We start from the raw sequence: 24,448 nt of genomic DNA on the forward strand, positions 1-24,448 counted from the left end.
CATTGCCTTTCACCTTTAATTTTCCAGTGATGCTTTTGCCAAATATTTCATTGAGAATAACAGGCTATTAGATTGAAAATTCTAGCAGTGAAACAAAAACTTACTGGTACCTGTACTTACCCATCTTATCCTTCTTTCTTGTAATTAAACGAGTAAGAAAGGAAGTATTTCTCTACTTGTCAGAAGCAAATCCTCTCTCTTTCACACATACACACACTCTAAGAATCTGTCACATATCCATGCTCTTTCTTTCTGCAGGTTCACTGTCATAGAAATATGTTCTATATATCTTATTTCATTGTTTCTCAAATGAAAACTTATTTAAACATACAATTAGCCAGGTTGACTAAAGGGACTAAACATACAATTAGCCAGGTTGACTAAAGGGACTAAAATGTGGATGTTTTATAAAAACACCAGTTGATATTTTTTATCAGCAGTGGAGAATCTAAGAGATTCTGTTTGTCAACATCACCTCTATAGGTCCCACATCTCTGCCAACTTCTTCCCTATTTTTCTACCACATTTCAGAGCCAAACTTCTCAAATAAAAGTCTCCTACACATTTCAAAATGAATATTCTAAAAAAAGTTTATCTTTTTATTTTTTTCCAGATATCCTCGTTGTTCTACCGCTTTTCTAATTTAGTTGACTATGCCAGCAGCGATTCATTTACCGATCAGGGGTAGAGCAATACTTTGACCTCCATGCTTTGACCCTAGTGACTGTTGGATCACCATGACCCATCGACAAACACTGTCTTTCTACTATGCTCTCCTCTACATCTGCAGCTTTTCCTCTTCTGTCCTAGACCACTGTAATAGCTTTCTAACGACAAGTCCCCTGCTTCGATTTTTGCCCTGCTCCAAGCATCTTTTCATAGAGCCGTTGGAATTTCCTTATCAACATACTGATTAAATAATTGTTCATAACCAATCTGGATTTCCCATTACATTTAGGAAAAAAAAATCTAGATTCCCCTTGGTGATTTAAATAGCCAAGTTTCTCCAGTATTATTTCTTTTATTCCAATGTTTGTTTATTCATTTTTCAATGACTGTTTATTGCAGGGCAATCTACTATGTGTTAGGCATAGGTAGAATCCAGAGAACAGTGGAGAACACAGATATGGTATTTGACATCTGGATCTTCCACTGTAGGGATACAATACAGACCGGACAAGTACAGATTAGAGGAAGAAAGTAAATAGTTGTGATAGATAATAAAGGGGTGGTTGGAAATGAGCCCTTTGAAGAGTTGCTATTGAGCTGAGACCTTAAGATAGGAGACATGTGTTTAAAGAAACTTCCCATCACCCTGCCCTACCTTCATCCCCCAGAAAGTCATCTTGGCATAAGAATAAGAAACTGCAAATGAGTTGGGAAGTGGCAGACTGATAACGTGGCTGGAAAGCAGTAGGGCAGGAGGAGTCTCTGACATGAGCTGAGAAGGTAGACAGGAGCCAGAGCAAGTGAGGACTTTGGAATCTGAAGTGCATGAGGAATCCATTAAGGCATTGGAAGCAGACTAGTGACATGATCTGATTTTTACAATTGCTTTGTGAAAGGAGGGACAAAAGTGTGAGGAGAGGGCTGTTTCAGTCTTTCCTCCTGTACTACTTTCACTTAAATGTTACTGTAGCCCCAGTGGCCAACTTCTAGTATTTTCAGAAAGCTGAACTATTCCAGATATAAAGACAGTAGCATGTGCTGTTTTCTTGTCTTAGATTCTCCTTTGAATCCTTCTTCCTTCGGGCAGCAACTTCTACATCTTATATTAATTTTGAGGCTTTCTCTGGCAACACAATTTGGAGGTCAACACAAGTATTCTTTTACAGAGAACCATGTTCTGATCCTTTAACACAATTTTAATTTTTTTGTTGTGTGTGTATTTCTTTCAGCATTCTTTTCCCTAATGAACTCTAAACCCTCTTGAGTTCATATGCCACATTTCTCTTGTATTACCAGTACCACGTTGATGGTAGAAAATCAATAAATATCTGTTAAGTGCATGAGTGCATATTTGCTAAAATAGTAGTACATTTCCATTTCAATAGACACACTATTTTTTAGAAAAATATTCTAGAAAGTGTGTTTTCTTATTTATTGATTTTGGAGAGAAAGAAAGGGAGAGAAGCGTAAAATTGTTGTTTCATTTATTTATGCTGTTTTTGGTTGATTCTTGTATGTTCTTTGACTGTGAATTGAACCAACAACCTTGGTTGATTGAGATGATATGATACTCTAAGCAACTGAGCTATGCAATCAGGTCCTTAAAAATTATTCTAGTTTTTTAATCAGTATAGATTCCAGAAGACCTAATTCATATTGTAAAAAGCTTAGTATTTTTCCTAAACAAAATCATACCTAAATGTGGCTTCTGTCAACTTAGTTATGGAAACACTCCTCAAAACACAATGCCAATGATCCAAGTCTGAGTTTATGAATGGCACCAAGGATTCAAATTTCTGAAAAACTTAGTTGGATCAGTGTATAAAGTAATACCTAAAAAATATTTTAGGAAATCAGTATCTTTCTGTTATTCTTATAAAGATGGTGTTTCGAGTTTGCCTAAGTGAGTCTAGTTTATGGTAAAATTCATATCATATACTATTACAGAAATCTTTCTATACATATAATTTCACTTTTCGATCTTCATTAGAACTGATGATTCATAACACAATCATTTCCAAAGAATCTTCCACAAGAGAGTCTTTATGAACCTCAGTGCTGAAAGGGGAAAGGTCTGTAAGTAACTTGTCTGGGCGTGTCAGATTAAAAACACTTACCCTCCAGAAGTGGTGAAAAGACACAAGAAGTTATATTAAACTTTATGTTCGTTTACTAGTAATTGGTTTATTTTCCAAAAAGTAGAGAATTGGAGAATACATATGTAAATTTCAAGTTTTGGTTGTGCATCAGCATGCAGCTACATGTTTATTTAGTGGTATTTTGTACAAGGCACTATGCTAGGGCCTGAGGTGTGAATGTATATAACAAGAACCAACCTCCATCCTCAACAGCTTGCATTTAAGTATGGAAGGAAAATAAATCTCAGAAATACTTTAATACTCCTCAGAATACAGAGTTATTAAGCCAAAAAATAAAGACAAGGTGTTCAGGAATATGAATTCAGAAAGTTTTGCTGACATGGGTATTAGAAGACATGGTGACTAGTGAGATGTGCAGAGTGGCAAAGAGAGTACTGGAGAGTGCTTCCAGGTTGAATGTGGCCAGATCTGTGAGGTCAGATCTCTTATTGACTGCAGAAGGAAGAACAGACTGCGAGGCAGATGAGCATTATGGATGCAATTAAACCAAGTCTTATGAGAAGCTGGGAACTCACATCTCAAAATGGGAAAAACATTAAAATTATACCTAGGCATACAATTAGAGCATTCTCTGTATACAGATAATAAAAAAGTCACAGTCAGAAATATGTTTAGCAGGTACAGATCTCAATTCTGATTTTTGCCATTAATGTATATTCATTTTTATTTTTATTTTTTAGTGTGTGTGAGAAAGAGAGAGACGGACAGATAGACAGACAGGAAGGGAGAGAGATGAGAAGCATCAGTTCTTTGTTGCAGCTCCTTAGTTGTTCATTGATGGCTTTCTCATATGGGCCTTAACTGATGAGGCTCCTGCAGAGTGAATGACTCCTTGCTCAGGTCAGTGACCTTGGACTCAAGCCAGGTTCCTGAAGAGTGAGTGACCCCTTGCTCAAGCCAGTGACCTAGGACTCAAGCCAGCAAACATGGAGTCATGTCTATGTTCCCACGCTCAAGCTGGCGATGCCACACTTAAGTTGTTGAGTGCATGCTCAAGTCGGATGAGTTTGCCCTCAAGCTAGTGAACTCAAGGTTTTAAACCTGGATCCTCTGCATCCCAAGCCGATGCTCTATCCCATTGTGCCACTGCCTGGTCAGGCTATTCATTTTTATTTTTATAAAATTAGTTCATTCCTAATTAGAGCTTTCCTATTTTATGGATTGTCAGTAGACTTGAATCTATGAATAGTGGCACGTGTTTGTTTACATAGGGTGACACTGAGATATCCGTCATCCCAATCTGCCATACTGCACTTTGAGCTTCCCCTTGTGCCTCTGTGCTGTCTTGGGGTCCAAGGATATATTTAAAGCCTGTTAAATGCTTCAGTTATTTAATCCAGAGGTCACTAACTCACATGTCTACAAGGGCCAAGTAACTATTTGAAATGAGTGAATGCTTCCATCACATATATTGATGGTAGCCAGTGAAGATTTCAGGCTCCTTAAAAGGAGATTGTAGAACAAATCAATGCAAGTAGATGGTAATCCTAGATGAAAAAATGTATGGAACATTAGTTGGCATCTCAGAACATTATTCCAGAGCATAGACTTTCACTCAGAAAGAAAGAAAGTGGTCTCTATTTATAGTTTTGGAGAACAGTACCAATTACAGAGCAGAAGAATATGAAATGTTCAATAGAAACAGAATAAGGAATGAAACTTAGACCACTACAGGAAACCACAGCTTAAGAAATTGATTTTCCCAAAGTGGATAGAATGAACTATTATCAAAACCTCCAAAAGGGAGAGGGAGAAAAAGAAAACTGAGAACAAAAAAAGACTCTCAATGAAGCAATAAGGACATCAGCTTCTTTTAAGAGAACTATTTTGATTTTTTTAGAGTAATAGACGAGATACAACATTTTAAGAGGTTTAGTTGTAATTAGATGATGAAAAAGAAAGGGCAATGTGAAAGTAGTATTTCTGAGAAGTTTAGAAAAGAGATATATATCATAGTGCGTTGGTGTAAAAGAATAAAAATAAATTCCTTTACTTTTTTAAAAATAATGAAGAAATCCTTTTTAAAGAAATTCTTGATAGAATATAGTAAATGTAAATTTAAAAGTGGTCTTACACCAAAAAGTTTCCTGTCACAACACAGGTATTATTTTACATAAAAGAGAAATAAGCAAAGTTTTGCTTTTAAGATAAATTATTTTGGAAGGTTAATTTTATAATAGAGCTCTTACTTTAAATAAATAAATTCATTTGCTTTATGAATGTAGGTAACTTAAAAATAAAAGACTAATAAAAATGAGAGATAATTTATTTCCTAGACAGGCAGTATGATATTCTTTTTAATTTTGGGTATTTATTATAAAGTGAAGTAGAGAAATAACTTGTTCTTAAATTCATAAATCCATATAATTTTTACTTTAGATCACTGGATTCTTTAATTCTATTGTAAATTTACTGAACCCATATTCTTGACATAAAATATTAAATAACACATTCAATATATTTAGAATAGGGTTTTAAAAAGAAGGCAACCAAAAAAAAAAAAAAAACCCAACCAAATTATTCATGGCATAAAAACTTAAACAATATATTTAATATATTTAAAATGAAATACTGAAAACTCAACTATACAATAATATTAACTATATTGTTTCATTAAATTGATCACTGTTTGAAAGGTTTGTTTTTATTAACTTGTAAGATAAACAGAAATAAGTAATATAATTTTTCATGTCAATGGCATTAAATTAGCATTAATAAAATGATTCTGATCTTTAAGAGTATATAACATAATTATTTTAGAGAATAAGTGCTGTTTTGACAAATTCTTTAATTAAAATCTAGCCCTGGCTAGTGGTTCAGTGGATAGAATGTTGACCCAGCATATGAACATCCCATGTTTGATTCCTGGTCAGGGCACACAGGAGAAGTGACCATCTCCTTCTCTATCCCTATATTTCCCCCTTGTCTTCCTCTTTGAGCAGCTGCAGGCATTGGCGTTTTTTTAAAACCCAGCTTCAGACATTGGGTCTGAAGAGGGAATTTATAGGTTGGGTGATGTGCACTGTGAGTTCATACTTTTATTTCCCACAGCCAATGGCTCAATTGGTTCGAGGATGGCCCTGAGTGCTGAGGATACCCTGTTTGTCCAGAGTCAGCCTCAGGCACTAAAAATAGCTCGGTTTTTGAGCATCAGTCTCAGATGAGGTTGACCGGGTATATCTTGGTCAAGGTGAGCATATGCCTCACTATCTCCGCTCCTCTCACTTGAAAGAGAGAAAGAGAGAAAGAAAGAAAGAAAGAAAGAAAGAAAGAAAGAAAGAAAGAAAGAAAGAGAAAGAAAGAGAAAGAAAGAAAGAAAGAAAAAAAAGACAATGACCAAAAAGCTTTCTGTTTCTCCAAATGACTTTGACCTCCAATTCTGAAAATCACAGGATGACTTTCCTCTCTGAACAAATATGATACTGAACATTTTAGAGAAAAGTAAATAAATGCTAAATACCCAGGTGATCTTTCTTTTATTTAATATTAAAAATAAGTAATTTACCATTGGGAAGAATTAAACCAGATATAATAGCTGTAACGCTAAGATTTTAGTCTTTAAAGCCTAGAGATAATTAAAAAACACAACTTTCCTTTACCTTAATGTGTCATTCATTTACTAGTCTGTTGTTAGGAGCTATATATACTCAAAACTAGTTTTAGTTACTGATAAGAAATTAAATTCAATAATCCTTTCTGAAATTTTAATGTTAGTGATATAAAGATCAGTATCACAAACCCACACTTTAAAAAAAGTTGGCAAATAGCCTGACCAGGCAGCGGCGCAGTGGATAGAGCATTGGACTGGAGTACAAAGGACCCGGGTTCGAGACCCCAAGGTCACCAGCTTGAGTGCGGGCTCATCAGGTGTGAGCAGGGCTTACCAGCTTGAGCCCAAGGTCGCTGACTTGAGCAAGGGGTCACTCGGTCTGCTGTAGCTCCCCGGTCAAGGCATATATGAGAAATCAATCAATGGACAACTAAGGAACCACAACAAAGAATTGATATTTCTCATCTCTCTCCCTTCCTGTCTGTCTGTCCCTATCTGTCCCTCTCTCTGACTCTCTCTGTCTCTGCACGAAAAAAAAAAGAAAGAAAAAAAAGTTGGCAAATAAAAAATTTTTTAAATACTAAACTATAAAAGTTATTAAAAATTACATTACTATTTTCAGGCAATAATAAATGTAGAAAGAATATTTTCTTTAAGAAAATACTCTTTAGAATTAATATCTTTCTAAAGCTATTCACAATAATAGCAAAAGTGTTAATAAATATAGTAGTACATCATACATATCCAATATTTTTATGTCTATTTCTAGACTCAGCAGGCATGTACTTATTCATTCAAAAAGGTATATTAATTATTATTTTTAATACATGAAAAGTAAAACCCTTTGTAAACCAAAAGTAGTCTTCTTATGTTGCAAAAAAGATAACCGAACATTTGGTCCTAGTGGTTTAGAATTCTAATGCGATATGAAATAAGATCATTTTGAGAAGCTATTCTTGGGACTGGCAGTTACTTATTGACATTTGTTTCTCAGTATCTGGGGTTAATTGGTATAAAAGCATTTACAGATAAAATAAGAGCTGATGGAAAGGAAATGCAAGTGTACCTCTTTAATGCAACCGTGTGAATATCCATAAAGAATAATTCACAAACTTAAATACAAGGAGGGAGAGAAAAAGGGAGGAAAGTTATTTTTTTGCTTCCCCTGAGCAAACATATAATTTCCATGATTTCTTTTTAATGACTGTGGTCTGTGGCCAGTAGGTACTGATTTATGAAAAGCTGTAACAGATCAGGTGGAACTCTGCAGGACATCGTTTACAGCTGCACGGATTGAAACCTATCTAATTTGTCTAGTAAAAGTGTGAGCTCACAGTGCACATCACCCAGCCTATAAATTCCCCTTCAGACCCAATGTCTGAAGCTGGGTTTCAAAAAAAAACGCCAATGCCTGCAGCTGCTCAAAAAGCCCGCGTTCCCTTGGTGAGCATGAAGAGACATCACAGGCTCTTCACAGTGAGACAAATTCCTATCCATTGATAAACTCTCCAGATGTCCTCTCGGAGGAGGTAAGGAACCAATTTTATTTGAATTCCCCAGAGAAATCCTGGAAGTGGAAAAATGATACTTTGCAGGGCTGGTTATTTTGAGGTCACTGGCATTGAGATTAGGTCATTCTTTGTCTCGGTTGTACTTTGATCCAAGCAATAAACAGAAAAACTCAGTTGGGGTCACTCTAATCCCTAATCTGCACGTCCTGTTCTATTTCAATCTGTTTATACTAATTTTCTTTAAACTCGTGTTGAGTCTGGCTACAGCGTTGAATTTAGAAATACAAACCATTTTAAATTTAGAAGAAAAACATGGCATTTTGCTATTAGCCACACTTCATAAATATTCTGAATAAATGTCCTGGGGTTTGATTCTTTATATCCACAAACCCATAAATAAAAAAATATTGCTATTTATGAGACCAAGAGTTGACAACAGTTGACATTAGAGTGCATGTACAGCTACTGCAGCAATCCAAGCTATGGGGTGTATTTGTGATTGTGTGTGTATGTGTGTACATGCTTCTAGATATCTAGCTATTGGTTTATATTTTTTCCCAGAAGATATATAGAAGACTATATAGACATGTGAGCAAATTATCTGTCACATTGCTATTTTTTCTTAAACTCAGCATTAAAATTTCATAAAAATTTGACCATATATATTAAATAGGTTTATGTATCTCCAACAAAATCCAAACATTTTACATGCCTCTCATGTGTCCCCAACAACAGAATTATGGCTAGAGCATAATATTTAATTCTCGACCTCACAGTTAAGCATGTTTTTTTGGATACCAGGGAGTAAATTGAAGAAATAGCATCAAAGTAACAGAAATTACCCAATTAAAAATTCCTTCCAAATGTAAGTAAAGTTGGCATATATATGTATTAGTTTCACATAGAAATTTCTCATAATAACTTAAGTTTTTACCACATATCTTAGATGATAATCAAGTGTTGGTTTTCATTGGTGAAACATTATACAATTTAATTTTTTCCTGGAAGGATCATTTGCTGTTAGTTCATGCTAGTTCTAAAAATTTTGGAATTGACATCTTAAGGAGTTAAATTTGTTTCTAACCTAAGAATAAATACATATCAGGATAGCTTTTATTTAGTTTGGTGTTTTCTGAAGATTAATTCTAAATGTTGAATTTAAGCATTTCAAATGAAAGATTTCATTTAGGTAAATTATTTATGTTCAATATATATTAAAATGTTAACGTTAAGTTCTAGTTGTAAAAAACCCTAATATTCAATAACTTAAAATAATAATTTTTAAAAGTTTCAAGAGCTAATGCTGATTAAATTCAACTGCAGTATCACAAAACATGAAAAGATTCTGAATGAGGTAAAAAAAACTCAAATGTATCCTTTCAGTGATAAAATGAAGACTAGCTTCTAATAACTGGTTCTGCCCAAAATGTCCATGGAGACATTTAGTCTACACTAAAAAGATTTTAGAAATTTGTTGACATGTTAACTAATGCACCATTCATCAAGATATACCTCCCTCAACTTGTCCTCTGTGCAGTTCTATAAGAAGGACTCTTCTTTGATAAACATAATAATATAAATCTTGTTTTTCATGATTAATCTATCTCTATGTTCCATTACCGGTTAAGCTGTTGAGGTAAGAAAGGTTATTAACAATATAACCACAACACAATTATTGGACCAAGAAAACATGATAAAATTTTACATGATATATTGATCCTGTAAACAAAAAGCATAAATAAACATTATGGATTATTATTATTTTAATCCAGGGACTTTTCTGAAAGGAAATGATATAAAGGACAATTCATTGTCCACCTGGTGACTGGTCCCAGTCTCATGAGTAAAGGAGAATGAAAGAGGTCACTGAAAGCTGAAAAACATACCCCAAGAGCTAAAACATTCACCAACAAGCTGCTTCTTTGGGCTCTTTGGGAAAGAAAATATGATCTTTTCCATTTCTTTAATGTCCCTTTGATTCACCATATTACAGTTGGTACTTGATCTATGATTAGCCTGTAATTAATAAAATAATTCTAGAAGTTCTTGGTAATGCTGATCATTTTGTGCAATATAAATAAGAGTAGCAATCAATTCTGTCTCTCTCTCTTTCTGTTTCTTTGTAAGTTTATTACATTTATTGGGTTGACATTGATTAATAAGATTATCACAGTTCTGTAATACATCATATGTATATTTCATTGTGTGTTTACCATCAAAATCAAGTCTCCTTCCCTCACTATGTATTTGACCCTCTTTACCATCCTTTTCTTCTCCTGCAACACCCTATCCCTCTAACCACCATAGTGCTTTCTATGTCTGTGAGTTTTTGTTTATACCTTTGTTGCTTTCTATTGTAAATCTCACATGTGAGTAAAATCATCATAATTAGTGAAATAGTCATATGAAAAACGTCTCTCTTTTTTTACTATCATCTCTCTCACTTTTTCTTTCTCTCTCTATATAAGTATACAGATAATAAATTCCTTTCGCTTTTGTCACATAAATGAGAATTTTACTTTTTATCACTTTTTTCATTATTTTTATAATTATTATTTATTTATTTATTTTTCTTTTGAATTTTTCTGAAGTTGGAAACGGGGAGGCAGTCAGACAAACTCCCGCATGTGCCCAACCGGGATCCACCCGGCATGCCCACCAGGGGGCGATGCTCTGCCCATCTGGGGCATCACTGCCGCAATCAGAGCCATTCTAGCGCCTGAGGCAGAGGCCACAGAGCCATCCTCAGCGCCTGGGCAAACTTTGCTCCAATGGAGCCTTGGCTGCGGGAGGGGAAGAGAGAGACAAAGAGGAAGTAGAGGGAGTGGAGAACCAGATGGGCGCTTCTCCTGTGTGCCCTGGCTGGGAATCGAACCCAGGACTCCTGCATGCCTGAACTCAACACTCTGCCACTGAGCTAACCAGCCAGTGCCTAATTTTTATTTTTTTATTTTTAATGTCATTTGTCACATCATTTGAATCTGGGATGACTTTATGTTTTGCTGTTAGTATAGTTTAGGTTGCTCAAATTGTCTTTTAGACAGAAAGTTGTACAATGGACAGGATTTAATATAGGAAACCAAATCTATCACTAAAATATCCTAAATTAAGACTATTTTTTGTTAATGGTTAAACAAATTATTAATGTATATATGGATGTACTTAGGAATTTCACTGGCAAATTTTCAGTGATTTAAAAAGGTGTCATATTTTGATATACAGCAACTTTGCTGACCTCTGACCCTCTTTCCCTTTGGTGTTTTCTTTTTTTGCAGACCATCAAACCTCCTTCTGGACCAAAGCAATGTCGACATCACTACCTTCTGCACAGCAGGTGACTGGCTCAATGGCGTCCGGACAGCACAGTGCAAGGAGATCTTCACAGGCGTGGAATACAGTTCTTGTGACACCATAGCCAAGATTTCCTTAGAGTAAGAAAAAGTTCTTAAGATGACTGAGTCTCAACCTTCTATCAAACAAGATATTTTGGAATAATGTGTTATAAATGTTAGTTGAACCTCTGAGCTACTTATTGCCTCCTGTAACCACTGAGCGAGATCTGGGTCTCTCTTTGTAAATTACACCTTTTGGATTAATGTGTGTTGATGTGTTTCCACTGAACTATGCCCACCTTCAGATATACCAACAGATACATATCTGGACCCAGTTTCACAGACCCAACCCCTTAATTTAAAATAGAAGCAGAAATAGCATGATGATTAGTATATTCTTGCATTTGTAACTTTCTGTTATTTTTAACAAAACCTAGCTCCTGTGGAAATCAAAAATGAAGTGGATAAGATGGACTATAGGGAAACATTTAAAAGTAGTTTTTACAGCTACTTAATAAATATATAATCATCTATCATTGAGTCTATGAAGGCTATCATGCTAGAAAATGAAGTTACAAATAAGTTTAAGATATTACTTTATTGTTTTCCTTAGACAGCTTATATTCATTTTGGAAAGGCAAAATATTCATAATTAATAGGGTTTTACGTATTAACAGCCAAGAATACTCAGTAGAGTATGCTGTATTTCTTAGACAGGGATTTTCGAATATTAGAAATCCTTTGTTATGAGAAACTCATGGGACTAAGAAAAAGTTTATCAAGAAAATCCATCTTCATTCACAAGATGGTCATTGGGAACTGGCAGTGAAGAACTAGAGTATGTCCATAAAGTCATGGTGTACTTTTGATAGGTCACAGAAAAGCAACAAAAGACTATAGAAATGTGAAATCTGCACCAAATAAAAGGAAAACTCTCCCAGTTTCATACCTATTCACTGTAGTTCGATGTGGGCTCATGCACAGATTTTTTAGGGCTCCTGAGATAGCTATCCTGTATAGTCTCTACAGACTCATCACTGACTGATGGCCTACCAGAATGGGGTTTCTCCACCAAACTGCTGGTTTCCTTCAACTGCTTATCCCACCAAGTAATGTTATTCCTATGTGGTGGCGCTTCTTTATAAACGTGCCGATATTCACGTTGCACTTTGGTCACGGATTCGAATTTAGCCACAGAATACACTGAACTTTCCTCTGTACCATCCACATCTTGACTGGCATGGCTGTGGGCTGCTCCACTGTATACACGGTGTTACGTCATCATCTGTGCATGCGCACATGCTGCCACATCATCCTACAGAAACTGGGAGGGTTTTCCTTTTATTTGGTAGAGATTTAACATTTCTATCGTCTTTTGTTGCTTTCCTGTGACCGGTCAAAAGTGCACCATGACTTTACAGACACACTGTAGAAGGCATATTCTTCATTTCTTTGTGCATGAGAGTTTTTTTACTTCACTTTTTTTTTTGTATTTTTCTGAACTGAGAAGTGGGAAGGCAGAGAGACAGACTTCTGCATGCACCCAACCAGGACCCACCTGGCAGGCCCACCAAAAGGTGATGTTCTCCCTATCTGGGGCGTTGCTCCATTGCAACCAAAGCCATTCTAGTGCTTGAGGCAGAGGCTATGGAGCCATCCTCAGTGCCCAGGCCAACTTTGCTCCAATGGAGCCTTGGCTGTGGGAGGGGAAGAGAGAGATAGAGAGGAAGGAGAGAGGAAGGGTAGAGAGGCAGATGGGCACTTCTCCTGTGTGCCGTAGCCTTTAATTGAACCCAGGACTTCCACATGCTGGGCCATACTTCATTTCTTAATGTAACCTGCATATTTTTTTTCATTCTATACACAATCACTTTTTCTGCAGCACTCCGATGAACATGGTTAAAAGTGTGTTCTCAATGTCATACAACATTGATGTGCTACGCAATTGATCAGAGGCCAATGCTCTTAATTTTAAGTGTTCAGGAGAAGATTCTGATGATTTCAGTCCTGCTCATAGATGGAACCTTTAAAATCATACATTTCCCATTATATAACCATTTCTGTTAAAAAGAGGTAAAGTAAGATAGCAGAAACTTGGCTTTAAAGGCCCTTTGATGAGGATAAAATGAAGAACTGTTTCAAAAAAAGTAAAAGAGGCCCTGGCCGGTTGGCTCAGTGGTAGAGCGTCGGCCTGGTGTGCAGAAGTTCCGGGTTCAATTCCCGGCCAGGGCACATAGGAGAAGCGCCCATTTGCTTCTCCACCCCCTCCCTTCCTCTCTGTCTCTCTCTTCCCCTCCCGCAGCCAAGGCTCCATTGGAGCAAAGATGGCCCGGGAGCTGGGGATGGCTCCTTGGCCTCTGCCCCAGGCACTAGAGTGGCTCTGGTCGCAACAGAGCGATGCCCCGGAGGGGCAGAGCATCGCCCCCTGGTGGGCAGAGCGTCGCCCCCTGGTGGGTGTGCCAGTGGATCCTGGTCGGGCGCATGCGGGAGTCTGACTGTTTCTCCCCGTTTTCAGCTTCAGAAAAATACAAAAAAAAAAAAAAAAGAAAAAGAAAGAAAGAGGTTTTGTGTTAGGCAGATACACCAAAACTTGGACACAGTTTTGTTGCTTGTACAGTTTGTTTGGAAACTATGTCCATCTTGGTTTCTCTTCTTTCATTTCTGTTTCTTAAAAGAAAATGATATTGCCCTCAAATTATTTTAAGTCTTAACTTCTATCAATATTTTTGAATATTTAAAAGTTGTTTAATATTAAAGTCTTTCATTGTCATGTCAGTCATTTGAACAAAGTTCCTGTAGAGAGTTACAGACAAAGTATCAAGAAGGAATTTGCAGTGTAATTGACAGAGATGTAAATGTTTAATAAATAGGTAAAGACGTTTACCATTTATAGTAAAATATTTTATTCAGAAACACAAAAAGTAACAAAAAGACCTAGTATATTACTATTGAAGAAGAAACTTGTTCTTAAGAAATAATCTCACTCTATCTATTTAATCTGTGTTGACATTTCTGCTTAAAGAGAAATGCACTGTTTATTGATTAGACTTCTGACCCAAATGACAATATGCTTAGAGTTTCTATAGTAGTTATTTTAATCAGACACAATCCCAGGATATATTTATATATTTTTATGAATTCTTATTTTAGTAATACAAGCATTTGGGGTTATGATATACAAAACACCTGCTTTAGAACACAGAACCACAAGAGAAAACAAACACAGTTGCACATTTCCACTGTTACCAGATTTTGAAAGGCAAAGTTATACAAATGTTTATTCTTAATAAAATATCAGCATTCATAGCTTGTAGATAATAAAACACTGCACTGAAGTGGATGAGGATGAGGCAGAACATTGTTCATATGATTCACACCCAGCTCACAATTTAAATATAGTCAGATATTATAAACTCTGAATATGCTAAGGAATCTATTAACTTAAAACAATGCGGTGGCAGCATTTATTTTATTTCTAAGTTAACAATGCATTTTTCTCAACAATACAGTGTTGGACAGTATGCTCTTTTTCACTGGTTGGAATATTTTCACTTGGTTATTTTTATTATTATTTAAGGAGTCTCTGAATGTACTTTCAAGATAAAAGCTGACTTTTCCTGAGAGAGTGGCCTCTTTCAGGTTTGTTGTTTATACTGAGCCAGATGATTAAAGATCTCTCTGTGTTTTATACTCCACAATGTTCTTTCTTCTGTCCTTTCTTCTCAATTCAGGGACAAACATAAAATTAAAATCTATTGACCCGAAATTCCTTGAAAAGAATTTCAGTGTGGTGTACTTCCTGCCCATAGTTTATAGTATAGAAATTAGAATTTATTTAAAAAACATTTAACACATAAATTATTTGGGAAAGTATGAGTCAAAATGTATACCTTAAATGCTATAAAATATTGAATTCAAAAGTTGTTCTTTTTTATTTTTTATTTTTTTGCTTATTGTTAGAATTTTATGCCTTTCAACTTTATTTTCTTTTTGCCCACCTGACCCAATTCAGAAAATGGTTCAATTGACCACATAACTCTAGAGATTTTTCTAGAATAAGATAGCAAAGCCTAAAAAAGGATAGTAGTAATTCTTTTTCTATCCAGATATCAAATCACAGGAAAAATTCAATAGGTCTTCACACTCAAATAAATATTAACTTATTTCAGTTAGTTTAGGGATTTTGTTTATAGGCAAATTACTTAAGTTACCTGCTTTTCAGTTAAAATCTAGGAAACGCACAATTTCATTTAGTAATAACATATTTTTTTTAAATATTATTTTATAGCCTAAGATGGATTTAAGAAGGTTAATGTGAGTAGAGACAGAATGAAAAATTGGCAAACCATACCATAGACTCTGGAGAGAAAATGAAGTGTGTGGAATGAATATTAGGCAGATTAATTGCTACGTGTCATTATCCTGCACCCTTGGATACCATTTCCTAAGTGTCATCACCTATCCCTTGGCCTTTGAAGTACCAGATAGCTCATTAATCTCTGGTCTCAATCTTGAGTTGCTCTTTAGTCTTGAACTTTTCTACTGTCATTCTGAATAGGGTAGACAAAATAATATAACCATATGGGGAATGTTACTGAGACCACTGCAGCTGGATGCTTAGAACCATTTTGAACATGGCTTGATGGTGGGTAAAGAGAATAAGAGTACATAAAACTCAAGCTAAAGCACAACCTAAAGGAATGATTCCTTTAATTTTCTTTTCCTATATAATCCTTGGAATTTAACATTAAGTTATTATCTATTTTCTTGTATTGTGCTCCCGGACACAGAATCTGAAAGCTTTACGATATTTCTTGAGGAGTGCACTTGGAACATATATCAATAAAGAAGTGATGAGGGACCATTGGGCTGAAAAAGAAAACTCAGCCCTTCCTATTAAAGCAGGAGCCCCAAAGCTGAGCTGACATTTCAAAGAATTCTGTAAATTCTCAGCCTCTGATTGTTTCCCTAACTGCTGAGGTAGAGGTGCTCTGGGGAGAAATGAGGGCCAAGCATCATAGCATGGCACTATGTCATCTCACTCTGTCACTGTGCTTAAATTTTATAAAGAGCTCAGGACATCAGTATAATACCTTGAAGAATTCATTTTTTTCTGCTATTCATGACATATATATATATATTTGAGCATATAGAAAAGGAGGAAAAAAGAGACAAATACTAGTGAGTTATAAAAAATATGATAAAGAATGGGAAGAAAGATGTTAGAAAACATACAAAAAGGGTAAGAATATATTGATATGTAGTATATATATTTATATCTAGCCTGTTTTCTGATTTTAGAGTCATACCTTGACTTTGATATAGTTATGGGACAGGTAGGAAAATCTTTGTTGTTCATTTTAAAGATAGATACACGGTATATAACAAAATCTAATAGAACACACTTTCTCAAAAGCAAGGATCAATATAAATAGCCTACATTACTCTTAAGTAAAGGTTTTATTGCCCACAGTTAACACAAAAAGTGACAAGCCTGATGTCACTTCCCACTAGCCTTTCTGTTGAACCAAGGCAGTTGAATGTTATCAGAGAGGACCTCAGGCAAAATAAAAGTTGTCCATAGAAAATTTATCACCCCTTTGAATGGCAGCAGAGAGGTGACCCTGCAGGTCATTAGAAATTTCACTGCCAGCTCGGGTAATAGGAATGCAACCAGTCTTGGTTAGTTTTATGCAGAAGATGTTTAAATAACATCTAAATTGTTTCTGAAATGGTTGTCTATTTTCTGCTTATACACCTTTATTGCTTGGGAACTCACTTCTTTAAGAATCAGTATTCTATTTATATGTAGTTGAAACTCCTAATTTCTTATTTTTCCTTTAGGCTCAATATAAAGGAGCTCCTTCTGTGTGTGTGTGTGTGTGTGTGTGTGTGTGTGTGTGTGTCTTTTCTTCTTAACCTTCTCAATTTGCCTGGTGCTCATTGACAAGTGATATTTTACTCTTCTGTCAACTTCCCAGATAACTGTATTTTGGACTATTTATTCATTCTTTAGAAAGTACATATTAAGCCCTTAGTAAATGATATCATTGTTCAGAGTATGGCTGATAAGCAGAGTAGAAAATCAATAAGAATGCTTGTTCATATGGAATGCACTGTGTGGGACAAGATAGAGAATTAATAAATCAGAAAGAAAAGCCATATGCTGAATGGTGATAAGTGCTCAAATAATGGAACAAAAAAAAGAAAATATAAAATGGAGCTATGACTACAGAGAGGTCTGACAATATTAAATAGAAAGGTCAAGAAAGTTTCAAGAGATGGGGATGTTTGAGTCAAAACCTGAAAGAGGTGAATTTATGAGCTAGTTACCCATTCAAGAATATTTAATTAATGATTTTCACATGTTTATATAACTCTCTTAATAAAACTTCTTATATTTTTATAGTCTTCATTTTATTACCTGGTTTCTGAGTTTCACCTATTTCAAATTTACTAATTTTGATTAGAGATACATTATTATCATTTTTCAACTTTTAAATAAATTTATACTTTAAAGAAATTGTTTTATTATCCATGTCTGACTAACTTAAAGGTTAAAACAACAATTATATGATATATCACAATGTCATAGGTTATGAATTCTGATAGGGTTTAATAGGCAATTTTTCTGCTGTAGTTTTAGTATCGACAGAAGTATTCATCTGACATAAATATGGCCTGGCTGGGGGGCTGAGGATGGTTCCATTCGTGTCTCCCTGGTGCAGATGGCTGCATAGCGGAGACTGCAGACCAAGTGCACCTGCATGGCCTCTGCAATGTCTCAGGGTGGTCGGACGTCATCTATGACAGTCTGGGGCACAGAGAGGGTGTCTCAAACAAGAAGTTGAATCTGGCAGTTTCTGAAGACTGGAGTGCAGAAACTGATACAGTGTCACATCTTTCATGCTCTGTCAATCAAAGCAGTTCTAGATCTTTCCCAGATTCACAGAAATGGAATAATGCCCCACCAAAAAAAAAAGAAAGAAAAAAAAAGAAAAAGAAGAAAAAAAGTGTGAACAGTTGCTTTAGTTTCCTACGGTTATCATAATAAATTACCCTAAACTTATTGGCTTAAACAACCAAAATTTGTTTTTTTACATTTCTGAAGTTCAGAAGTCAGAAATCAAGGTGTTAGCAGGGTTACAAGTTTCTAAGGGCAATTCACCTCTTCCAGCTTCTGTGATATCTGGTATCTTTGGTTTATGACATTACTCCAGTCTCTGCTACTTTCTATACATTGATCTCTTCTATGTGTATTGTGTCATTTTCTGTCTCTGGTAAGGATAGTCTCATTAGATTTAGAGTCCACAATAATCTAATATGATATCATCTTGTCTTAATTACATATGCAAAGAGCCTATTGGGGTTCTGCTGAGTAGACAGAAATTATGAGGGAACACTATTCAACCATTTATATTTTTCCACAAGAGTAGAAGTGAGGCCCTGGCTGGTTGGCTCAGCGGTAGAGCGTCGGCCTGGCGTGCGGGGGACCCAGGTTCGATTCCCGGCCAGGGCACATAGGAGAAGCTTCCATTTGCTTCTCCACCCCCCTCCTCCTTCCTCTCTGTCTCTCTCTTCCCCTCCCACAGCCAAGGCTCCATTGGAGCAAAGATGGCCCGGGCGCTGGGGATGGCTCCTTGGCCTCTGCCCCAGGCGCTAGAGTGGTTCTGGTCATGGCAGAGCGACACCCAGAGGGGCAGAGCAACGCCCCCTAGTGGGCAGAGCGTCGCCCCTGGTGGGCGTGCCGGGTAGATCCCTGTCCCGCGCATGCGGGAGTCTGTCTGACTCTCTCTTCCCGTTTCCAGCTTCAGAAAAATAAATAAATAAATAGGCCTGACCTGTGGTGGCGCAGTGGATAAAGCCTCGACCTGGAAATGCTGAGGTCGCCGGTTCAAAACCCTGGGCTTGCCTGGTCAAGGCACATATGGGAGTTGATGCTTCCAGCTCCTCCTCCCTGTCTCTCTCTCCTCTCTGTCTCTCTCCCTCTCTCTCTCCTCTCTAAAATGAATAAATAAATAAAAATTTTAAAAAATATATAAATAAATAAAAATAAAAAAATAAAGAAGAAGGTAGAAGTGAAATGACAAGGGTAACATACATGGATGATGTTAAAAAAAAAAAAGTCCAAAGCACAAAGATATTTGATTGCACAAGCTTTGTTAATTGAAAAATCTCATGCTTATATACTATTCAGGATACTACGATTCTCACCAGATATTTTCTCCTTCTTTTACAGTGACATGAAAAAAGTTGGTGTCACTGTGGTTGGACCACAGAAGAAGATTATTAGTAGCATTAAAGCCCTAGAAACACAATCAAAGAATGGTCCAGTTCCAGTGTAAAGGGTTATTTCTCGAATGACATGGCAGCTGTGGAAGATGTAGCATCACTCCTCGGACAACTGATAATGCTGGAGATACTGGTGGAAGTTTCAAGCCCAATAAGACACTCATATATGAGTACAAATGCCTTAAAATGGAATTTTAAAACTCTTTATTTTCCCATAGCATTCAGTGAACTGGTGGGTGGGTGTATTTGTTTTATATTTGATTTTTTTATTAGTTGATGGATTAAATTAAAATTCTTCAGCACGAAATGATGAAGAACTAGCATAGAGCCATTGATCACATACTGACTATCATAAAAGCAGAACCAGTGAAATCACAAACCGAACATAATGGCTCTGTTTACTAAGCCACAAAAGAAAAGACTGATGATATTTTTATAAACAGAAAAAATCTGTAACAGGTATTTTTTTTTTCTTTAAATGCAAGCAAAACAGAGGAATTCATACCTCAAACAATCTGGCCACATGTGCTACCTTTTCATTGTATTATTCTTTTTTTTATTTGTCAAAAGCATATAAAAAATGAAGTTTGTAGTTGTTTTAAGTACTACACATTTTTAATTGTTAGTTTTGTTAAGTATTATGTAAAAATGTGTCTTAATTTTGAAGAAATGTACATATTTATTTTCTTTTAAATTGTTTTAATTGTTTTCTATTTATGCCTCAATGATTTAATTTGGATTTGTTACAGCCAAGTGCCAAATGTTCTCTCAAGCTGTCAGCAGTAAGAAACATGGTAAACTAAACATAGAGAATGATGGATTTCTTTTCTGATTTTTGAAACATCCACTTATATGTATCTATGTCTATCTATCTATCATCTATCATCATCTATCTAGAGAAAGACATCAAATTCTTTCTCTGTTCATTCACTAACCATTTTTGTCTCTCCATTTATTATAAACTGTATTCTCCTAATTTAGTGTAATATACTGACTTGTAATAATGGATTCTCAATGGCATCCTGCCCTACTGTGGTGTTTAGGAAGCCATTAACTCCATTCATTGGTTAAAAAAAAGCTATGTTAGAGCTCCTAAATAGAGAATAGCTACACTGGAAACATATAATTGGAATCCTATTTCAATTGCTGCATTAATTGGCAACACAGCTTATTGACCAATGCATGAGTAAAAAAAAAAAAACAAAAAAAAAATCACTTCCTGATTAGCTTTGAAATGTCACTCAATGTCTTTGCTTAAAATTGCTCAGCTCATTTTAGATAATGATATAACTAAACAACTCTTCTGAGTCACAGGGCTTTAGTTAAATTAATTAAACATTGTGATAATCTATAGCAGGTATTGTTATTTTAAGGAGTCTTCTACTGAAATGCACCTCTTGTAATTTTGGTGTATAAATTAGAAACAATGAATTCCTTGGCATTTATTCAGCATATAATTTTCAAAATAGTTTTATTTTTGAAATAAATAAAATGATTATCTAGCCAATGATTCCAAATCTGTAAGCCGTGGAGAGATCTTGCATTGAGGGAACTTAGACTTACTATTTCATAAAGGTTAAATATGAACATACTCAGTAATATTTAAGAACTGTACCTGGTGTAGATATAGCGACTAACATATTGTGAAGCACCATTTTAGCTCTATGTATTCTTTCTAATGCTGAAATGATCATGTAACAGGAATAAGAAATGTATATGTCATAAGGATAAAATGGATAAAGTAATGCTGCAACCTTTATGTTCTCATGCAAAATGTAACATTATACAGTTTACAATCAGATAAAAATTCACAAGTGCTAATCTGTTGTAAATTAAGCATAATATGGCTTAGGTTGTGTTCCTTCATATATGAGACTATTTCTTAAATTTGGCAATGTTCTTTATAATCAATTCATCCAACTCAATTTCTATGTTGGATATATAACAGCATGATTTGTTTTAAAAAGATCGATGGATTATGAAATTAACTACAAATTTTACGTAAGCCTGCTAGAAACAGCTAAAATGATTTTTTTAAGTAAATATTTTGCGATGTGGAATGTTATGCTAAGATCTGAATCTGGCTTCAATCTCATCTTATCTCAAACTAGCGTTTAGTTTTGTAGATACTGTTCTCAACATATTCAACAAAAATGTGTGCATTTCCTGAACTAATAGAAGTTGAGGATTGTTGAATCTACTTTACCGATTTTGGCTGTGGTTTCCATTTGAAAGGGGAGGTTATAGACAGTATATTGCTCCTCATTTTATCACTATTTTTCTATCTGATCTCTTATAAATTTAATTTACAGAATTCTTACCCTGTACATATGTAAACATAACAGTGTACGATTCTAAACTGTGGAATAGAGGTACTAGATGCTGATGGCCATCTCTTTGTGCATGAACTACATTGAATTTCAATAAACATGAATCCACGTCTCCATACAATGTCATGTACCATATTATCTGTTTTGTATCTTAAATTTGATTTACATACATTATTTATTTCTGGTACCTTGCCCCGATTATCCTGTCCTAAGTATCAATTAAACCATGTAAAAATGTGATATGATTGGCAATATGTATTTACTTTAATCTTGTATTTTCAAGCATTTCTCATTTAGTTTATGGTGTACAATGTAGATGGCCTCTTACTAATGTAAAATGATTTGTAGTGGAAACATTTATATTTTTATAATAAACATAATGAAAATATTTTTTACAGATTGAAATACAGAAGTGGTCTTTGAAGCTTTTTAAAATATTATTAAAATCAGTGCTTATTTAAACATCAAAATAATGAAATTTATGTAAGTCATGAAGAATGTGCTTCTGTTTCTTTTTTTCTCCATTAATGGGAGGTTCATATTACGCAACCTATATTTTTTTGTGTATCAATCTTATTATAAATAAGAAAAATAATCACCAAATATTATCTTCATGGTTAAATAATGCAACAGTATTAGACATTTTTTTTTATTACAAGTAACAAAAATCAAATAAATTAACTGAGGAAAAAAAAATTTAATCTAGGTGACTGAAAAGTCTGTAGATAAACTTCCTTGCTAAAAGCTCAGGCACAGGCCCTGGCTGGTTGGGTCAGTGGTAGAGCGTCGGTCTGGCGTGCGGGAGTCCTGGCTTTGATTCCCGGCTGGGGCACACAGGAGAAGCACCCATCTGCTTCTCCACCCTTCCCCCTCTCCTTCCTCTCTGTCTCTCTCTTCCCCTCCCGCAGCCGAGGCTCCACTGGAGCAAAGTTTGCCCGGGCGCTGAGGATGGCTCTGTGGCCTCTGCCTCAGGCGCTAGAATGGCTCTGATTGTGGCAGAGCAACGCCCCAGATGGGCAGAGCATCGCCCCCTGGTGGGCATGCTGGGTGGATCCTGGTCGGGCGCATGCGGGAGTCTGTCTTCCCGTTTCCAGCTTCGGAAAAATACAAAAAAAAAAAAAAAAAAAAGAGGTAAAAATTCAGGCACAGATTGGTCCAGAAGTATATCTGTTATCGTTTGTCTTCATTTGACCTTATTTTTTTCTAGCTAATTTGCAAACAATATCTTTTAACATGTTTTCTTTTATATAAATTTATATTGTAATGCATACGAGAGAAATTATTGTTTCTCAGTTCTACCAAACAGAAAATCTGGGGCCTTCCTTGACTCACAAATCCTACATGAATTAATTGGGGCAGGAGAATTAATTATTCCAATAAGCAAGTACTTAACCCTGTGTTTGCCCTTGGATATAGTAGGTGCGATTATGTGGAATTCTTGATCACAGGGCTTTGGAGGTGTCAGAGCGTGTTCTGTTGCAAAGAAAATCAGATTGTCATTTATTAAAAAAGGAAAAAAATTGTGGACAAATAAAACAAATAAAAATTTAAAAAAAAATTACAAAAACTCTAAGGAATGCTGGCTACTTTGTATAAAGAAGGTCCCAGGTCATTTGCAAGCTCCTTAAAGAAAATAATTGTGCATGGAAACCAAACAAGCTAATATACAGTGTAAGGCTAGATAACATAAGTGATACATATTTTCATAGAGGTAGAAGTACATCGGGAGAGATCACAAAACAGACTAGATAGGAGCTTGCCTTGAAAGAGAAAGAGCATTTAAAAATGTTGAAGGAAAGAATAATTTATTTGCAAAATAGCTGAAGGGAAATAGGTAAGGAAGAGTATATTTGTTCACTTAACAACTATCCATTAAGCACTATGGTGAACAGGTGTTTTGCTGACACTATTTATAAGATCTATAGATCTTCTCATGCACACTGTTGTAATCCTGCAGCCCGCTGGGAACTACCGGTGTCTTGTGGAAAAAACCTACTCAAGACACAAACTGATGTCAAGAAGAAGAAGAGGGAGGCCTACTAAAGGAGGCAAAAAAGATCTCCTGAATTCCTTTCTCCTTTAGCTTTTATTGATCAGAAGCAGAACAGAGATAACAGGATTACAAGGGAGGCAAGCCAGGTGATGAGTGGAAAGGATGACTAATGGCCATTTTGCTGACATGGAGACAGGGCTAATTTAGGTCAGTACATTGTTTTTCTTTTGCTAATTAACAAGCACAAAGGAAGGGGCAATCTAGAACCTCTAGGTTTATTTTCAAAAGCCTGTTGACATGCATTCCTTTGTGTCTGCACAGAGGTCACTCACTCACACAGCTTCTTGGTGTTTGCATCCAAGAGACATTCACTCAAGGCTTTTAACTAAAGTTCCCCAATCCAAGTCATAAAGGGTTCAAAGTTAGATGGGTGATACTCTACAAAAAGTTACCCCATTAAATCTTTGCAGCAATCCTGTGAATAAATATTGCCCCTTTGAATAGATAGTGTGTTAGGCAGATAAAATATATTATGCTCACTTTGTTAAAGATGGTGCTGCCCACGTGGAAGTCGTTGCCCAGGTGATATTAATGTGTGTTGGGGGTGGGCTG

General features: G+C 35.7%; 1 protein-coding gene across 2 annotated transcripts in view; it reads left to right on the forward strand.

Annotated features, from left to right (window-relative positions):
* The window catches only part of EPHA3 (EPH receptor A3), a 385,111-nt gene extending 362,907 nt beyond the window's left edge, over positions 1-22,204 (forward strand). For both annotated transcript variants that reach the window (XM_066241197.1, XM_066241198.1), the window contains exons 16-17: positions 11,165-11,320; positions 19,461-22,204. In XM_066241197.1, the coding sequence (XP_066097294.1) occupies positions 11,165-11,320; positions 19,461-19,566 (262 nt within the window). In that variant the 3' untranslated portion in view covers positions 19,567-22,204. The remainder of the gene's footprint in view (positions 1-11,164; positions 11,321-19,460) is intronic.
* The last annotated feature ends 2,244 nt before the right edge of the window (positions 22,205-24,448 follow it).

This window comes from Saccopteryx bilineata, chromosome 8 (assembly GCF_036850765.1).
Source record: "Saccopteryx bilineata isolate mSacBil1 chromosome 8, mSacBil1_pri_phased_curated, whole genome shotgun sequence".
NCBI classification, from domain to species: Eukaryota; Metazoa; Chordata; class Mammalia; order Chiroptera; family Emballonuridae; genus Saccopteryx; species Saccopteryx bilineata.